The sequence below is a fragment of the Gymnogyps californianus genome, chromosome 5, assembly GCF_018139145.2.
Source record: "Gymnogyps californianus isolate 813 chromosome 5, ASM1813914v2, whole genome shotgun sequence".
In the NCBI taxonomy this organism is placed as follows: Eukaryota; Metazoa; Chordata; class Aves; order Accipitriformes; family Cathartidae; genus Gymnogyps; species Gymnogyps californianus.
Genome location: NC_059475.1, coordinates 46,119,957 through 46,135,550, shown reverse-complemented (window position 1 = coordinate 46,135,550; position 15,594 = coordinate 46,119,957). Strand labels below are relative to the sequence as shown.

The 15,594-nt window shown below is 43.3% G+C and overlaps 1 protein-coding gene across 1 annotated transcript in view; it reads right to left on the bottom strand.

Moving 5' to 3' along the window:
* ESRRB (estrogen related receptor beta) overlaps window positions 1-781 on the bottom strand; it is a 41,920-nt gene extending 41,139 nt beyond the window's left edge. The window contains exon 1 of the mRNA XM_050897541.1: window positions 372-781. Within this exon, the coding sequence (XP_050753498.1) occupies window positions 372-768 (397 nt within the window). The 5' untranslated portion in view covers window positions 769-781. The remainder of the gene's footprint in view (window positions 1-371) is intronic.
* Window positions 782-15,594: the final 14,813 nt, after the last annotated feature.

Here is a 15,594-nt window from a genome sequence, read left to right as displayed (position 1 = left end):
CAAAGCATTTCCTTTCCAGGCCTCACTCCACTAGCAGCCACATTATCAGGGTATCAGTGCCACTAGCAGAGGCAGGAAGATCCACTAGGCCAGATACCCCGATCTGGTAGCCAGCCAGGCTAGGAACCTGGCAAAGGTTCCTACCACCACAAAGCTTAACTTCATTTCCAGGTTGATTTGGAAGGACCAGAGCTGAGCAGGAGGAGAGAGGAAGAAGCATACAAAAGGATGGAGGGTTAGGCGCATTACATTCACCCTCCTTTTCCCCCTTTTATATGACATGGAAACACTGCAGTCTCAGCAATGTCTGGGGCCGCCTTCCTTTTCTGCTATGGAGTGAACGTCACAGTTTCCCTCCCTTCCCACCATACCTTGAATAGTCCTCTTGAAGAAGGCTTTGCACGCCTCACAGGAAGCCACGCCGTAGTGGTACCCAGAAGCAATGTCCCCGCACACCAGGCACAGCCGCTTGGGGATTGCATTGAGCATGTACTCGCACTTGGTGGGTGAGTCCTCCATGATGGCGCTGGCGCAGTCGTCGTAACGCTTACGGCAGGACCCACCGCCAATCCCTGTGCCATTGAACATGGGTGGCGAGTCTAGGCCATTGGGGTGGCCACCCATGGCGATGCCGTAGCCACCACTAGCATCGGAGGAGCCGCTCGGGCTGTGGTGGCTGATGGCGTCGATGCCAGAAGATGGGCTGGAGGGCTCGGTCTTGATGAAGGACCCACAGCTGGAGGAGAGGTGCCGCTCCTCCGTGGCCATTCTGCCAAGCAGCCTGCAGGGAGAGAGCAAAGGCACTCAGCGGCCTCCTGGCCAAACCCAGCTCCAGGTTGGTCAAAAGAGAGCCCTCCTTTTCCCACCGCAGTCCAACTCCAGTTGGCTCAGGCAGTTCAACCCCACCCAGGTCCTTCTCCTTCAGGAATATCAGTACAACTCACTAAGAACAGCCCGCCTACTCCCCACAAACTCACACTAGAATAAAGACAAGGCTATTCGTGTAGATCATAATTTCAGGCTGTTCACAGGCTGCAGCGCTGGGAAGGGGCATCAGTGCTGATGAGACACAATCTACCCAGAGCACAATCTGCCCCTGGGACAGCAGAAAGAAATGAGCCTGTCTGTGGCAGGCCAGGTGAAAAAGATGTTTTGTTAGTTCAGGATGTGCTGCCCTGGCTCTAAGCAAAAAGTTCACTAGCAGACCTTGCAGAAAGGACCTGCTCAGGTTGGATGTTCATTTGTAATACAGAAGTCTTTGATTAATTTTCATGTTGGATTCCTTCCCCCCCCACTTCACTATCATCACTAAAAGGGGAGCTTAGAAACTGAAGGAAAATAATTTGATCAAAAGTTTCCTCCAGATTAATCTCAAATCTTAATCTTTCTTCTATTTACTAGTATAGGACTTTTGTATGGAGACGCTTCTCTCAAATTCCCACTTCTTAGAGAGAGGGTTATGCTCTTAAGTATATGGAAAGGACTGCATCTTTACCAAATTTGCAAGCTCTTCGTATTTATTTTAGTCACAGATAGTCTTACTCCTTACATAAATGTTCAGTCTCATTTTAGAACACTGCTAATTTTTATGATATATTACGGCAATGAGTTCCAGGGATTACTTGTGCAGTGTATGAACAAACAAAAAATCCCACTTTCATTTGCCTATACTGTATTTGCAGCCTTACAGGCTCCCTGAACACCTCCTGACTCTCCTCAGGAAATGTACTTTTGCCATGTTCTCCTCGTTCAGCTCTTCATTGCCTATATAATTGTTCTTCACGCAGAAGTTTTTGCAGACCTCTTATCTGCTTCATCATCCATCTCTGAACTTCCTCTAGTCTGGCTATTTCTGTTCAGTCCAGAACAGAGTTCAATGAGCCAGCTCCTCAGCAGCATGAAACTGGCACTGCTCCATCACTTCTCCAGCTGAAGGTCTGCAAAGGCATGCCATCAATTACCTACTGATGTTACCATATTTTCAGTGTTATTTTCAGCCTATCTATTACATAACTCCTTACATTGTTTGCTTTTTTTCTCTTTAAATTAAAATCTAAATTGTTACCATTTCTTCAACAGAGAATATCAGTAAGTTACTTATTGCAATCCTCAGATCTTTTCCTGAGTTGCTACAGTTAATTTAGAATCCATTAAGATGTATGAAAAATCAAATTAAAGCCTTCTGGTGTGCAATGTTTTGCAATAGTCAACAGTGTATTTCATCTATCACTGTACTGTCCATGCACCCAGCTTTATTAGGATCTTCTGGAGTTCTTCAGTCTTCCTTGATAATTTGATGTCATCTGCAGAGTCTCATTGTTCACCCACTTCCCAGATCATTAACACATGGATCAAACACCACAACACTGATCTTTGTGGATGATTCGTGTTAACCTTTATCATGCTGAAAATTGACTTCTCTTTCTTTTCTGGGTAGGGTATGTCTACCCTTTCCTTTCTGTCTCAGACACTGTTTAATTGATAAGAGTATTAACCTGAGAGGTTAAGTATTCCCTTCCGCAAGATAATTTGTCCAAGGCTTTTAAGAAAACCTAAATACATGCATTTTCCTGATGACATGTCCAAAGAATTCTGACTGACTGGGGATGCTTGACTTTTCTTCTTGGAAGCTCTGCTGGTTTAAAGTTACCATACCATGGTCATGTGGGTAATTTCTATTTCTATTTCAGTTTCAGCCTATTTACCTGGTATTTGTGGCAACTCCTTCTGCCAAGAGGTCAAACCCATCAGGGGACAGGACCAAACATTCTGTGATACAGCAAGGCTGGAGTGCACATGTATATATATCACATCTGTGTGTCTGTTGATATGAATGTTCGTTTGATATACAGCAACTTCACAGTCCTGCATCCTTATGATCTCATCTGACCCAAGTAGCTCCTAATTTTCCCTTCTCTGTTTCATCCTCGATGTTTGACCTCATCTCCTATCTCTGGGATCGATCAGCCAAGTTTGTTATTTGGCAAGACTGTTGACCTTGAGAGTATGGGCAGGCATCTCACATTCCTCAGCTGCTTTGCCTGGTGTTACTTGAGAGGAATCCAGAGTTTGGTCCTTCTCAGAGACAGCGTGATGAGTTGATGAATGCCCATGCTTTGCCCAGAGGGTCACACTGGACTAGAGGCTATGGAGCAGTTACAGGAATAGTTGCTGCAGGTGCATTCATCTTTAATCCCGTAGGGCACCTAGACAGATTGCAGATCTCCTGGTGTAATGCCAGCTGACTGTGTGGAGGAAGATGAAGCTTTGCTAGCTGAGACCACATCTTAGCATCTCACAGCAAAGCTGAAAGCTGCTGTGCTGGCCAGATTCTGGAACCTTTCCCTACCTGAGAAGTGTGTTTGTAGTAAAAATATGAAAATCATTGGGCACAATAACATGAGATTAGGGTCAAAATGGAAGGCAAAACCACCATAAAACACTGTTCTGCACTGAGGAACTCCACAGTAAAAGGAGTTGGAGCTGTAATGTTAAGGGCAGACAGAGGACAACACTATGAAAAAGGCATGACAAGGAGGTGAGCTGTACTGTCAGATTCAGTCAGCAGAGTTCAAATCCCAGCCTCTGTCTCTTAAGAAGCCCAAAATTCAGAGGACCTCAAGAGGACCCACTGAGGTATTTCCCTCCACTGGAAAAAAAAAAAAAAGAGGGGACATCGGTCTCCTAGGACCAACTCACTTCTCAACTCACAACCTCAATTAAGGACCCTTCCTCCCCAAGGCAGGCAAATAGTTACTGTCTGATGGCAAATCAAGGATAGCAACAAACCCCCTACATCCTTACAGCTGAGGATGCTCCTGTTCCCTTCCAGGAGACAGTAATACATAGCGAGTTCTGGTTAGATGTGAACGTATGCTTTAGAGGCAAAAGTCCTTAACACCAAGACAGATCAAAGATCATAGCTAAGGTGTCTCCAGCCATTCCAGAGCTTGTGTTTTTCTTTTCTGGCCTCTGGAACAACTTGCATAGTTGATTATTGCGGGGCAGCACACACTAAGTTAAGCCTCACCAGCTCTGACTTTCTGCAAGTCTCATGGAGACCCCATGGTGATTTTTAAACAGACTCAGAGTGTCCCCTGGCAATGAAATACAACATCTTGAACTTCAAGAAGAACAGCTAAATGTTTTTTGCAAAGAGTTCAAAGTGATGAACAGCCATTTTGCTCAGCTCTAGTTACCTTAATAGGAATGTAAAAGGAGAGAGACTTGATCCAGCTCTCCTCCGTGCTGGCACAGGAAACTCCGTTACTATTTCTGTGCCCATGTAACAGGCTTAGAGGTTCTAAACATTTCGTTCTTTTCACCTTTCCTCATCATAGGTCATTCCCTCTAATCCCTTTAGCATCTTTGTGGCCCTTCTCTGGATTTGTTCCAACTTGCCTGGGTCTCTCTTGCAGCAAGGTGCTGGGAATCACACAGTGCGATGCCACAGCACTACAGGGGAGAGTCACTGTGGAAAGCACACAGCTGGGCAGACATATGGACCAACTGAGCAGTAGCTTTGCCAGACATCAGGTTGCACATCAGCTCACATCATTTGATAGCCGCTGTCTCACTGGGACCTCTCTGAACATAAGCTGCTTTTGCCACCATGCTCTGCACAACATGAAATTTGGAGATTCTCCTTGTTCCAAAGTAGATCCAGTATCATCTTTAAACCACACACTGCTAATTGCCACTTGTTTTACCAAAGCCTGTTAATAATGCTCATTTTTTCAGCCTAGTTCTTCTGTTTTCTACTCTGATTTTTTTCTAGTATCTTTCAGTTCTGTCAACTGCAAATTTGAGAAATATGCCTTTTACATTTTCCTCCAGGTCACTAATGAATATCTAAAACCAAAACACTGCCCTTTTGGACACCACCTTTGCAGAAGGACAAAGAATGTCTCTAACCCTTCTGTTTACACTCTGTCAGCTAATCCATGATTCATTTCACAGGATTTGTATCAAAACCAATTTGATCTAATTTCCCTAATAAGATCTTGCACAGCTTTGTGTCAAAAGCCCATGCATGGTCCAGAGACAGTCTATCCACTGCATTCCTTTTGCCCACTAATTATCTAATTGTATCAAGAAAGGTTATTGTCTGCTGTACTCCTGTTTCATAAACCCACTGCTGTTTATCACTAACAATGTTGTTAGCCTTTATGTGCCTATAACTGCCCTCAGACAAGCATGCTCCAATCTCAGTGATTCTGGATGTAAATATGCAGGTTTAGAGTTGAGATTGCACTTTAGGTTTTTATCCATTAGTGTTATCTCCCTCGGGCAGTGATGTTGGGTTAATGTTACGAGTTTCTCCAATTCTTCTCCAGCCTTTCATCTTTTGCTATTTCTCTATAATGGCTGGACTGCTTATGAGTTTAATGCTCTCTTGAGAACAACAGCAATAATAAGAGAGGAAAAGACTGCTAGATGGACAGGACCAGAAAGGGACAAAAGATTAGTGTTATAAAATCATGGCAGTAAATATTGCCCCCAGGTTTTTTTCTTTTAAATTTCGAGGATTACAAGTTTGGGATCAATGCAGATAAGGCTACTTTATTGCACATCCTTTGAGGTTATTTTTGCGAGAAATAGTCATTTGTAGCTATGTTCACCTCTTTACCCCACTTCTGGATATGAAAATTACAGGAATTCAGTACTCTTTATCTACAAGCCTTCACCTGACTCAAGAGACCACAAAGCTCACCACTCCCACCTGCTTAGCAAGACAGCCAGAACAATACCCAGCTTTGTAACAGAAGGTAACTTTTCCCCACCAGAAGAATTCTCTTATTGGCTAAAGGTATCCACAATTCAGTAACTTAACACCATCTGAGCACCTAAGTGCTGATGCAAACCCAAGTATTTGACCCTGTACCTTCTCCATGCAGCACTCCATATTCCAAACTGGATCAAGGAAAGTTTAGAGGCAACACTGCTGAGCTTCTCTAGTGGCTGATCCTCATTACATGATCTTCAATAGGAAAGGCAAGGATAGCTCAGTGCTATACTCCAGTTTCCTGGAGGAAGGTAAGGAATGGGCATCAGAAGTTCTGCCATGTAGGCTGGTCCCTTCACCAGTATCTTCTGATAAAATCACAAACTCACCAACCCAACATGTTGGAGATTTCCAACAGTGAGACTGAAATTGTCATTAAAATGAATGCTGAAATGTAGCTGTAAGACTAATATCAGCTGAGGGAAGGGGAGAGAGAGAACACTCAGGCTCTTCTCAGGCAAAACCTTCTCTATTCAGGGCACAAGGATAAATGTAAAAGGTCAGAAATGGGCTTTTTTCGGTGGTTCTCACAGCTGGATGTGGATTCAAGACAGAATGAAATCTTGACTTTTTAAAAAGTCCTTTAAGATCTCCATAAAATTGAAAACCGCTGCAGGCGAGATGCCTGTACAGCTTGAAACTTCCAGGTGCCCTATGGCTGTGCTTGTGGAACTGCACTTCAGTCCTGAAGTCCATGAATAGGAAGTCCTCACAGTAGATCCAAGTTTTACTGACAAAACCTGAGAAGGCTGTCAGTATAAACCTGCTCACTTCAGGCCCCAGCTTGTGACAAAAGCACGCTTTGGATTGCACAGACATTTTTAAACCAACCATGAAAGACCAAAGAAGCTTTAATCTGCAGAAACACCAATGATTTAAACAGAGATAAAACATCCAACCTCTTCTCCGGTACAGGCCTATTTTTGATATCAGTATTTGTTAGCCCAGGTGACATAAACCTGCACTGCATGTGTAAATGAGATGTGCATATCATGCCATGATGCCATTTGGGCAACACAGACTTTGTGTCCTTTGTGAGCCACATGAGAGAGCTTTGCAACCCACAGCTTGCTGACAAACAATATAGATCTGTTTCTCAAACACTGGCTGCAACTCCAGTAACAAGCCAAATTTTGTCAGGTAGTTTTTTTTAGATACAGGAGACAGAAATAAATAATGTTTTCCAAGTGGCAGGCTAGACGTGACAGCTGCAATAACAGCCAGTGTAATTTTAGGTCACATATGCAACGAGTTAATGTCATGGAGCTGAGATGCCCACACCTGTTGGGTGACCTGCTCTTACCATGGACAGCTCACACACACGCTCCCATCCCTGCCTCTCCGCTTCGAGGACACCCACCATGGTGCTAGGGAGGCAAGGGGTCAGCACACCCACTGATTTATCCTGCTCTTCTACTCAATATGGACTTCAAATTAGAGAGGCATCATCTAGAGACTCCTCATCTTTACTGACAGCTCTTCTCCATACAACAGTCCAAGAATAATAGGATCTGCCAATGTGCCACTTTACTCCTGTACAGTGCGTAACTCAGCCATACCAGCCACAGTCCAGGAAGCTTTTCTAGGCTTATTCTATCATACATGAACATATCCTGTTCCCAGGGCAAACTTCATTTCTCTCTGGGAGTAGGCAAGAGCTTGGGTAGTACATGTGGGATGGGCATGATCATAAACATAAATCGCCAAGTTACCAGTGCATAGGCTTTAGAGTTTTTTTGTTTAAATCACAGTATTTTGCATTGCTATAAAGGACAAGAGAGTCAGAACCTCAGATCAATCTAAATATTTTTCTCTGGAGTGCAGATATGGTTTCTAAGAGTTCTGTCATGTTTGCTAGTGGTGGCTCCCTTTGGCTTGCATGGGTTATGCTTCTAGTCTGTAGGGTATGGCAAACCCCAGACAGCCTGTTTGCAAGGCATTTGTCTGTAATATGCCCACACAAATACTACATACTTGTCTTTGGAACAAACATAAACCATAGCTTAGCAAAAGGCTGATGAGCTTGTTCTCTAATTTGGAGTGGAAAGCATTGTGTGACTTCTACTCCATAGCATGAACACCAACCTGCAGTTCACAAACCTGGACTGCCAGGTTGTAACAAGGTCCAACTGTCAGTATTTTATTCTAAAAGAGCTACACCATTCTAATTCCAATTACAACCATTTTCTGTTGCTTTTGGCTTTGCTGGGCATCTGCACCTGGCTTATGTTGTAAAAATGCATCGCACTTGGCCTGCCTTTCACCCTTGCTCTGAAGAATTTTTTTTTTTTTATTTGCTTTATAATTTGATGGTGGGTCAGGGGAAGAACTTTTGAGTCAGGAGGCTGAAGAAGCTAAAATGAAAATATGTAAGGAAGCGAGCAAAGTCCCACAGCTCCCCAACTGCAAGAGCCTATCTAGAGACCTGTCTCCAGGGGTTAGTTCCCCTGGTACTCCTGAAGAGAACTGGGTTGTATGAGATCTACTGAAGTGTGTCACTGGATGAGACCAGTTCTGCCATGTAGACTGGAGGAACATATTCCTTGCACAGCAGGGAGATGGAGGCCTAAGCTGGGCTCTTCTGCAAGCTAAGGAGATGGAGACAGCAAGTGCTCATATTCTGGCTCTTATACAAATAGTATTTGCTTGTCTAATGCCCAGGAGACATTTTATCCCTTTGACCCATTGCATAACCAGAGCCCAGTTACATATCAGTAGATCTTCTCTAGCCCAAGTTAGCTCACGCTGATGAAAGCTGCTGCAGCAAACTGTCTGAAGGCTGCTTAATAAATAAAAAAGGCTTCTCATGGGCAGAAGACATTATGGATTTCCTACTAGCCTTCATCCTTCTCCTCATTCTTGTCATTTCTCTTCACCCTTAGGATGACATTCTTGTTAGTAAATGGTAAGAAGTATTACACAGATGAAGTGACAATTAATCTGGAGGTGTGACATGTATTATCAGTTCACTCTCTTATTAACGCATCGCCTTTTGAAGGTACTTTGCCCTCTGGTGTACTAAAGGCACTCCCTCCAGAGTGAATTGCTTTAGCACTTGAGCTAATGCTTCGTGCTTATACTTACTGTTGATATCACAGCAAAACAAGGACCAGGATTGACTTGCTGTTCACTATTTATCCAAATTCTACCACCACCCTTTTCCCCCCAACGTTATCATTCTGTGTTTCACATTTCCACTTCTTCCCCCACTGTTCCTACATCTGGAAGACTGCTCACAGAAGTTCAACAATTTTGCCTGCATACAGCAAAGCTGCAATTCAATCCCTGTTGAAATGCTCAGCTAGACCTTCATTTCTTCTTGAATGTCTTTCTTTACACTCTGCCTATCTAGGGCACTTATAATCTCTATCTCTCTTAGTACCTTCAGTGTCCTTCAGACACTTGTGAATGAGACCCATACAACAACATGTTCAGTAAAGCACACTTCAAACACTTGTACATCAGAATTTTGCTTCCACCTTTTCAGCTGGGCAAGGAAAGAAAAATCTCCAGCACTGCCATTCATATCACATTTATTTGTGCATCCCAGCCTGATCCCTCGTCTCATCTCACACAGATCTTTTCTTTCACTCAGTACCCTCTTAGCATTTCTGAGAGAAAATTGCCACCAGTGCAAATTCTTCAGCCTGCACTTCCCTGCATTTCAAGATATCCATTGAAGGCACCCCTGCCTTCAACCTTACCTACCATTCGTGATGAACAACGGCATGGAAAAAAGAGAGACTCAGAGGTATTGCTTAATTCCTCTAACTGTTTGAGGAAGGAGTTAGGATGGGAGATACTTACAAATCAAGGACATCATCCTAGAAACAAATGTGAAAAGAGACTTAAGAATTAACATTTCTTTATGAATACTAGTTTACTGAAAGGGGACTCTAGGTTTATTCATACAAAATCTGAACTTGTGTGTTCTCCAACCTGGATGCATTTAGGAATTCTATGAGTTTGACCTGTTAATTTTTTTTTGGAGGGTTTCTGTTTCTTACACTTCAAAACTTACAGTTGTAGCTGGACTCTGCCTCCTTCTCCCACCCTTGCCAAGAAAATCCAGACAGAATAGATGGCCTTTGCCTAGATTCCACCTGTAGCTCTCGGAGAAATCTATAATTAAGTGCGTCATCATTAGAAACATTACTCAAAACCAGACAGATCCTGAAAAACTGACTGAAATTAGTTCCATGTAAATTACAGCATGGAAAATAACAATGGGCAATTAGTGCTTTTCAGTTTGAAATCTTTTTTATCCCTGGCTCTCCAGAAAGCATTTCTAAGGTGATACGGTAGCAAAGCAAGATAACAGTGTGAGAGCAAACACTGGATCTGATATAGGGGAGATGTCCCAGAACGACTGGAAATGTGTGGAAGAGGGAGTGAGTTGGGCTGTCAGTGAGGATGGAGACACAAGAGGAGAACTGCATGGGCTCAGGGACAGACAAGAAACCTGTGCTACACAGTGAGGCTGAAATACAGCACTTGAACAAGCAGAGAAAGGGAGTACATGACAGAGCTACCTGTAGACCAGGCTCCTCTCAAGCTAATGAACACTACAGGCTTGAGGAGAATAAGTAATACATGGAAACACTCAGTTTCCTTCTGCACACCTTAGACTGCTGTAGCATACAGGATTATCTTTAGCTACCTATTTAAGATAACCTCAAGGTTCAGTTTTGCTGAGTCTTTAAAACCCCACCTTTGGTAGATATTTAGCAGATCTCTTACCACACACTGCATATATTAAGTAGCCAGTTGTAGCTGACCCAAATTCCAGCTTCAAACCCTAATAACTCATTCTAAATCCACTTCATTCATCCATCTTCCAGACTGTTTGTCCTCATTTCCTTTGACTGACAAAGTAGCTTCCAGTCCACTCAAGTCCAGCCCTACCTGTGACACCATGGTGTCCTGCTTTCTTACTTGCCTGAACAAAGAGATGAGGAGACCATGACCAACAAACCACTCTTTAGACAGAAAACTGCGTAACAGAACAAGCACATCATTTTCCCCAACATTCTGTGTAACTTGCACATTCATTTCTCTAGATTTAAAAGAAAAAAATGAACCCACCCCAAACAAATTCTAAAGCAAAATACTTTTAAGTTACCTCCATTTTCCTCCCAAATTGGCATTACTGTTTGAAAATTTAACTAAATGTGATTACAAAAAAACCCCACAAAAATATTCCTTTCTGTCATGGTGAATAGATTATCTCCTCATCCCAGGAAGTTTTCATTTTTCCCTGTTATTATTTTGGGACATGAAAGAAAAAACTGCAAGCTTGCAAGATCTTCAACTGCAGTTTCACTTCCTGTTCCCTGTCTTTAGCGTTCCTTACTAATGGACAAGCAGAAGCCAACAGACACAGCAAAGCAGACAAACAGGCAGTCAGGCACCCACAAATAAGCTATACAGCTGCTTCTACACTTTCATATAGTACCTTTTCGAGATAGGCTTAAATGTTACATAGCCTTATTCTGCAGGGTATCTGTGTATAGCAGGTATGCATACATATAACAAATTTATCATGCAAATACACACAAACTCCTTCCTCACACACATCCTCCCACATCTCTCCTTTCCTCATTATACGGATGCACCTAGATAACCATTCCAGCAGCTTTGCTATAGAAGCCAAACTATGACTTCATATTTCCAGATCATCACCGTGAGTGTTCAGACCTTTACAGCAAACATAATGCACTAAAGCAAAAACAATCAAAAAACCACTGCCTAACTGAGCTACATCATCCGCAGTCTGCACCTCAAGTCACAGCCCTGTGTCTACCAGAGCACGAGAGGGAGAAGACCTCACATGATTTTACATATGTCTGCACTCTGTCTGATCTCATATTTAAGAACTGTTTGTTCTCTGTCCAAAGGTCTGGAACCCTTCGCAGATGCTACTAGGAGGGGGGCTGCCCTCTTCAAAGAAGGGACCCAAAAAGAAGCAAGTTTCAGCAACTGACGGCCCAGTGTGACCCAACCCAAACCAGCTCACCCTGCCGGCATGTCCTCCCCACTGCGCTTGTTCCCTTTGCCCTTGGAATGCTATCACTTATTATCACGCTGACTTCTCCAGATGGGGCATTTTGGCTATTGATCTGATAAATAAACAGCCTGCTCGCTCGATCAAAATGTTATTTTGCATTTCAATTACTGTTCACTAATGCAACCTTCATCCTGCCAAGAGCGCTGCTGGCAATGACACTCGACCTGGCACAGGCATTTGCAAGCAAATTCGGCAGCGCCTGCTGCAAGCACCTAACGGGATTACCAACCTCCATTAGATGCATAGAAAGAGAAGGAGACGGACAGACAGTACTGGGCTGAAGGGGAACAGACGTGTGCAGAACAGAAGGTGTGAGCAACCTGGACAAGGGGTAGGGATAGGCAGAAGCACAAATCCTTTTACAACACAGCTTTGCCAAATATTTTGATGGTGGGAAGTCTTGGAAGCTAAAGACATTTCCTCCAGTGGACAACCCTGACAGCTTATAGCAGATAGACTGAGGTCACTGTGTGTGAGCCATGCAAGAGTTCAGAGCAATGGGAAATGGAAATCAATGTCTGGTAACAAGCCAGCAGTGAGCACTGCAAACCCATCAGGGCAAACAGGGTCATTTCTAAAGCAAGTTCTGGAGCCTAGCTCCACTGGGGTTCAGTAGGCCTTAGAGCTGGATGGAGGATGCTGTGTGTAAACCTGCAGGGACGAAACCCTCTTAGTCCTTGCTGGATTCTTCAGTATAGTGGGAAATGTGACTGCCTTTGGAGAATCTGGTGGTGATACAGCAAGAAAGGGGCATCCAGAGGTGTTGGTAAGAGATGGATCTTTGGCAGGTGTTGGTCTCTATTAATTCAACACTCTGTTTACATCAGGGAATCCTTTGCCAAATCCCCAAACTAGTTTCACTCAAACCCTGTGTACAATGGGAAACACAGCACAAATAGCAAGTCAGTGAGCGGCCACCAGCAGTGAGGTCAGGCATGACCATATGGTTATGAGACAGCTTCTAGTCCCAAGCTCTTCTGGTCACGTGATATACTTCACCAGGCAGCTGTTTTTGCACCAGACTCCTACTGCATGATGCAGAATGCACCTTGGCCCCTTTTCTTTTTCCTACCTAAATTCCTAAATGAGATGTAACATGTATCACAAAATGACACAACCATTTACCAATGCGTGCAAATGGTGGTCAGTGCTTTCACCACCCCCTGCACAGTGTGTCTGTGTTGGACTTAGCTCCCAGGTGACAAGGTAACATAAATAGTCAAGAAAATGCATTTCTCTCAACTTCCAGAGATACTTTGACAAAGATCTTTCATCAGACCTGGACAAATTTCTCCCATTTCATTACCAGACAGCATCCAGACTGATACTGCCAGTCATCCATGAGTTAAAAATAAACAAACCCATGTAACACCCTGACATTATATAAACGAAATGCTAAGTATAACACACTGAATGAGATCAATGTGATGCATAAAGACAGGATCTATAACTCCACACACTCACACTTCATCTGCTCTGTATGCCCAGCCTCCCAGTTCCCTCTGCCCTTGTCAAACTAAGCCTGTGTCCCACACCCATCTCTCTCTGGCCAGGTCTATGCTGTAGACCTTGCTCTCCCCAATCTGTCTCTGTGCCCATCCTTTCTCTGAGCCCACTCTTGGGAGCAGAGTTTGTGGGAACCATTCTACACCTAGATCACATCTCTCCCCAACCACTAGGTATCCGTGCCCCAAACACAGCCTAAGGACCCATATACATGTTATGACTCCTAGTCACTGGCTCTGTACTTACGACATGGGGCAGTGAAGTACAGTGTAGTGAGCCCTTAAAATGCAGACAAAATGTCTCAAAGTCTAATTCCAGCCTCAACACTAATCCTCTCGTAGACTTCAGCAAGTCATTGCAGCTCTCCAGGACACTGCTTCCCCAACTGAAAAGCAGGGATCTAGTCCTGAATGACCTACCTCTCAGGAACGTCGTGAGAGTTAATCAGCAACTATGATTGAAAGAATGGAGTGCGCAGATGAGTGTGCTAAACAGAACGATGGACAGATAAGCCCTGTGCTTACATGATGGCCTCCGCTCCAGATTATCAGCAGAATTTGAACCTCTTCAGCACTGCAGCTCGGAGATTTGCCTGTGTAAGTAGTGTGAGTAGTAAGTGTTTTCCTGCATGCAAACTAGTCAGAGGAGTAAAACATTGGCTTCACAAATCTGTCTGTATTATACAGACCAATTCTGATGTCCTCCTACATCTGACTGTACTTCAAACACAGTCCCCTGTGACCCAGTCTACACAATAACCTTATCTCTAATACTGCCTAATCCTATCTCCATCTCCCTGGCTATTTCACACACCAACTGCCTCCTGACCACACCTCCATACAACCCATTTTTCCATTCTCCTTTGCAGTTACACTTCACTACAAGATTTTAATCTAAAATTCATTTTGTTAAAAAATGCTATTCTGTTTCATTACAGAACTAAGTCAATTTTGGCAATGTTTTGTACTGTAAGATTTCCAAAACAACTCTAAAGAAAATGAGATGTTTAATTTTGGGTTTAATTTGCTTGGTTCCTAGGATTTTGTTTAGCCTGTCATGTGCTGCCTCGTGTTCTTTGACTGACCAATTGTGTATTGTTTCAAGAACATAATGAAACAAAATATTGGCAGTTTCCTCAAAATGAACTTTATTGGAATTTCCACTTTGCTTAAAATTTCAGGTTGCAGCCAGATTTGGGATGAAATAACATTTTGAAACAACAAATATTCCGTGAAACAAGATTCTAATTTTCATGCAGCTCCACTCCCTGTATCTTCCACACAGCCCTCTGCTTGCGCTTCACTCAGCATGTCTGTTTTCTCTACTTATATGCATTCAGAAACATGTATGTCCTAATGTACACAGAAACGTTTTGACACTTCATGCTCTCCTCTTTAGCCAGGCAGCATAGAGAGACAGATACTGGCAAACAAACTACATCTAAATCATCTGAAAAGGTGGAACTCTACATAAAAGTTCTGGAAATTCAAGACTACCATGGAAGCTGTGCCATCAACTCATATAAAATGGTCATCCTGTATTACTCAGGGATTAACCATGTGTCAAGGAGCATCCTGCGGCCAAAAATCAACCCCTCTGTTTCGAAAGCTGAGTGCTGCTGGAGAAACCCAGCTCTGCTTTTCCATCTGGTGCCATTTAAGCTTTACCCCATTCCTTCTGCATCACAATGAAATCACTGCTGGCATGTCATCAGAAGCTCCAAAACCCTGGCTCCCTATCAACTTACAAAAATTGACCTGGACATTTTATCCACTTTGATGAGAGCTTGAATGAAACTTCTTTCTCATTCACTCACGGCAAGGAGTGCTACTTCTTAGCACCTCTGTGAGCCACAAAACAATGCTTTGTTTTACAACCTGCTGAGGAAAAATTGCTGGAATTGAGTATAAATATCTTACCTGCCACCTGAACCCTACCCAGCATTTTGTAGCTACAGTGGAAATAAATCACAAGTAGTTGGGACAGTATCCTATCTCTTCATTTAAGCCTTGATCCAACTACTATTGAAATTAAATCGTGATTTCTATTGATCTGAACAGGAACTGGACCTCAGGATCTGAAGAGTCATCTGAATGTTGAACACTGCAGCTATCCCATGCCCTTCGCTGGATTTCTGGAGACTTGCCCTCTAGTGTTAAACTACTCCTTCTTCAAACACACTTTTATTTCAAATGTTGCTGGGAAGGAAAGCAAGATGAGCAAATCTTTCCCAATA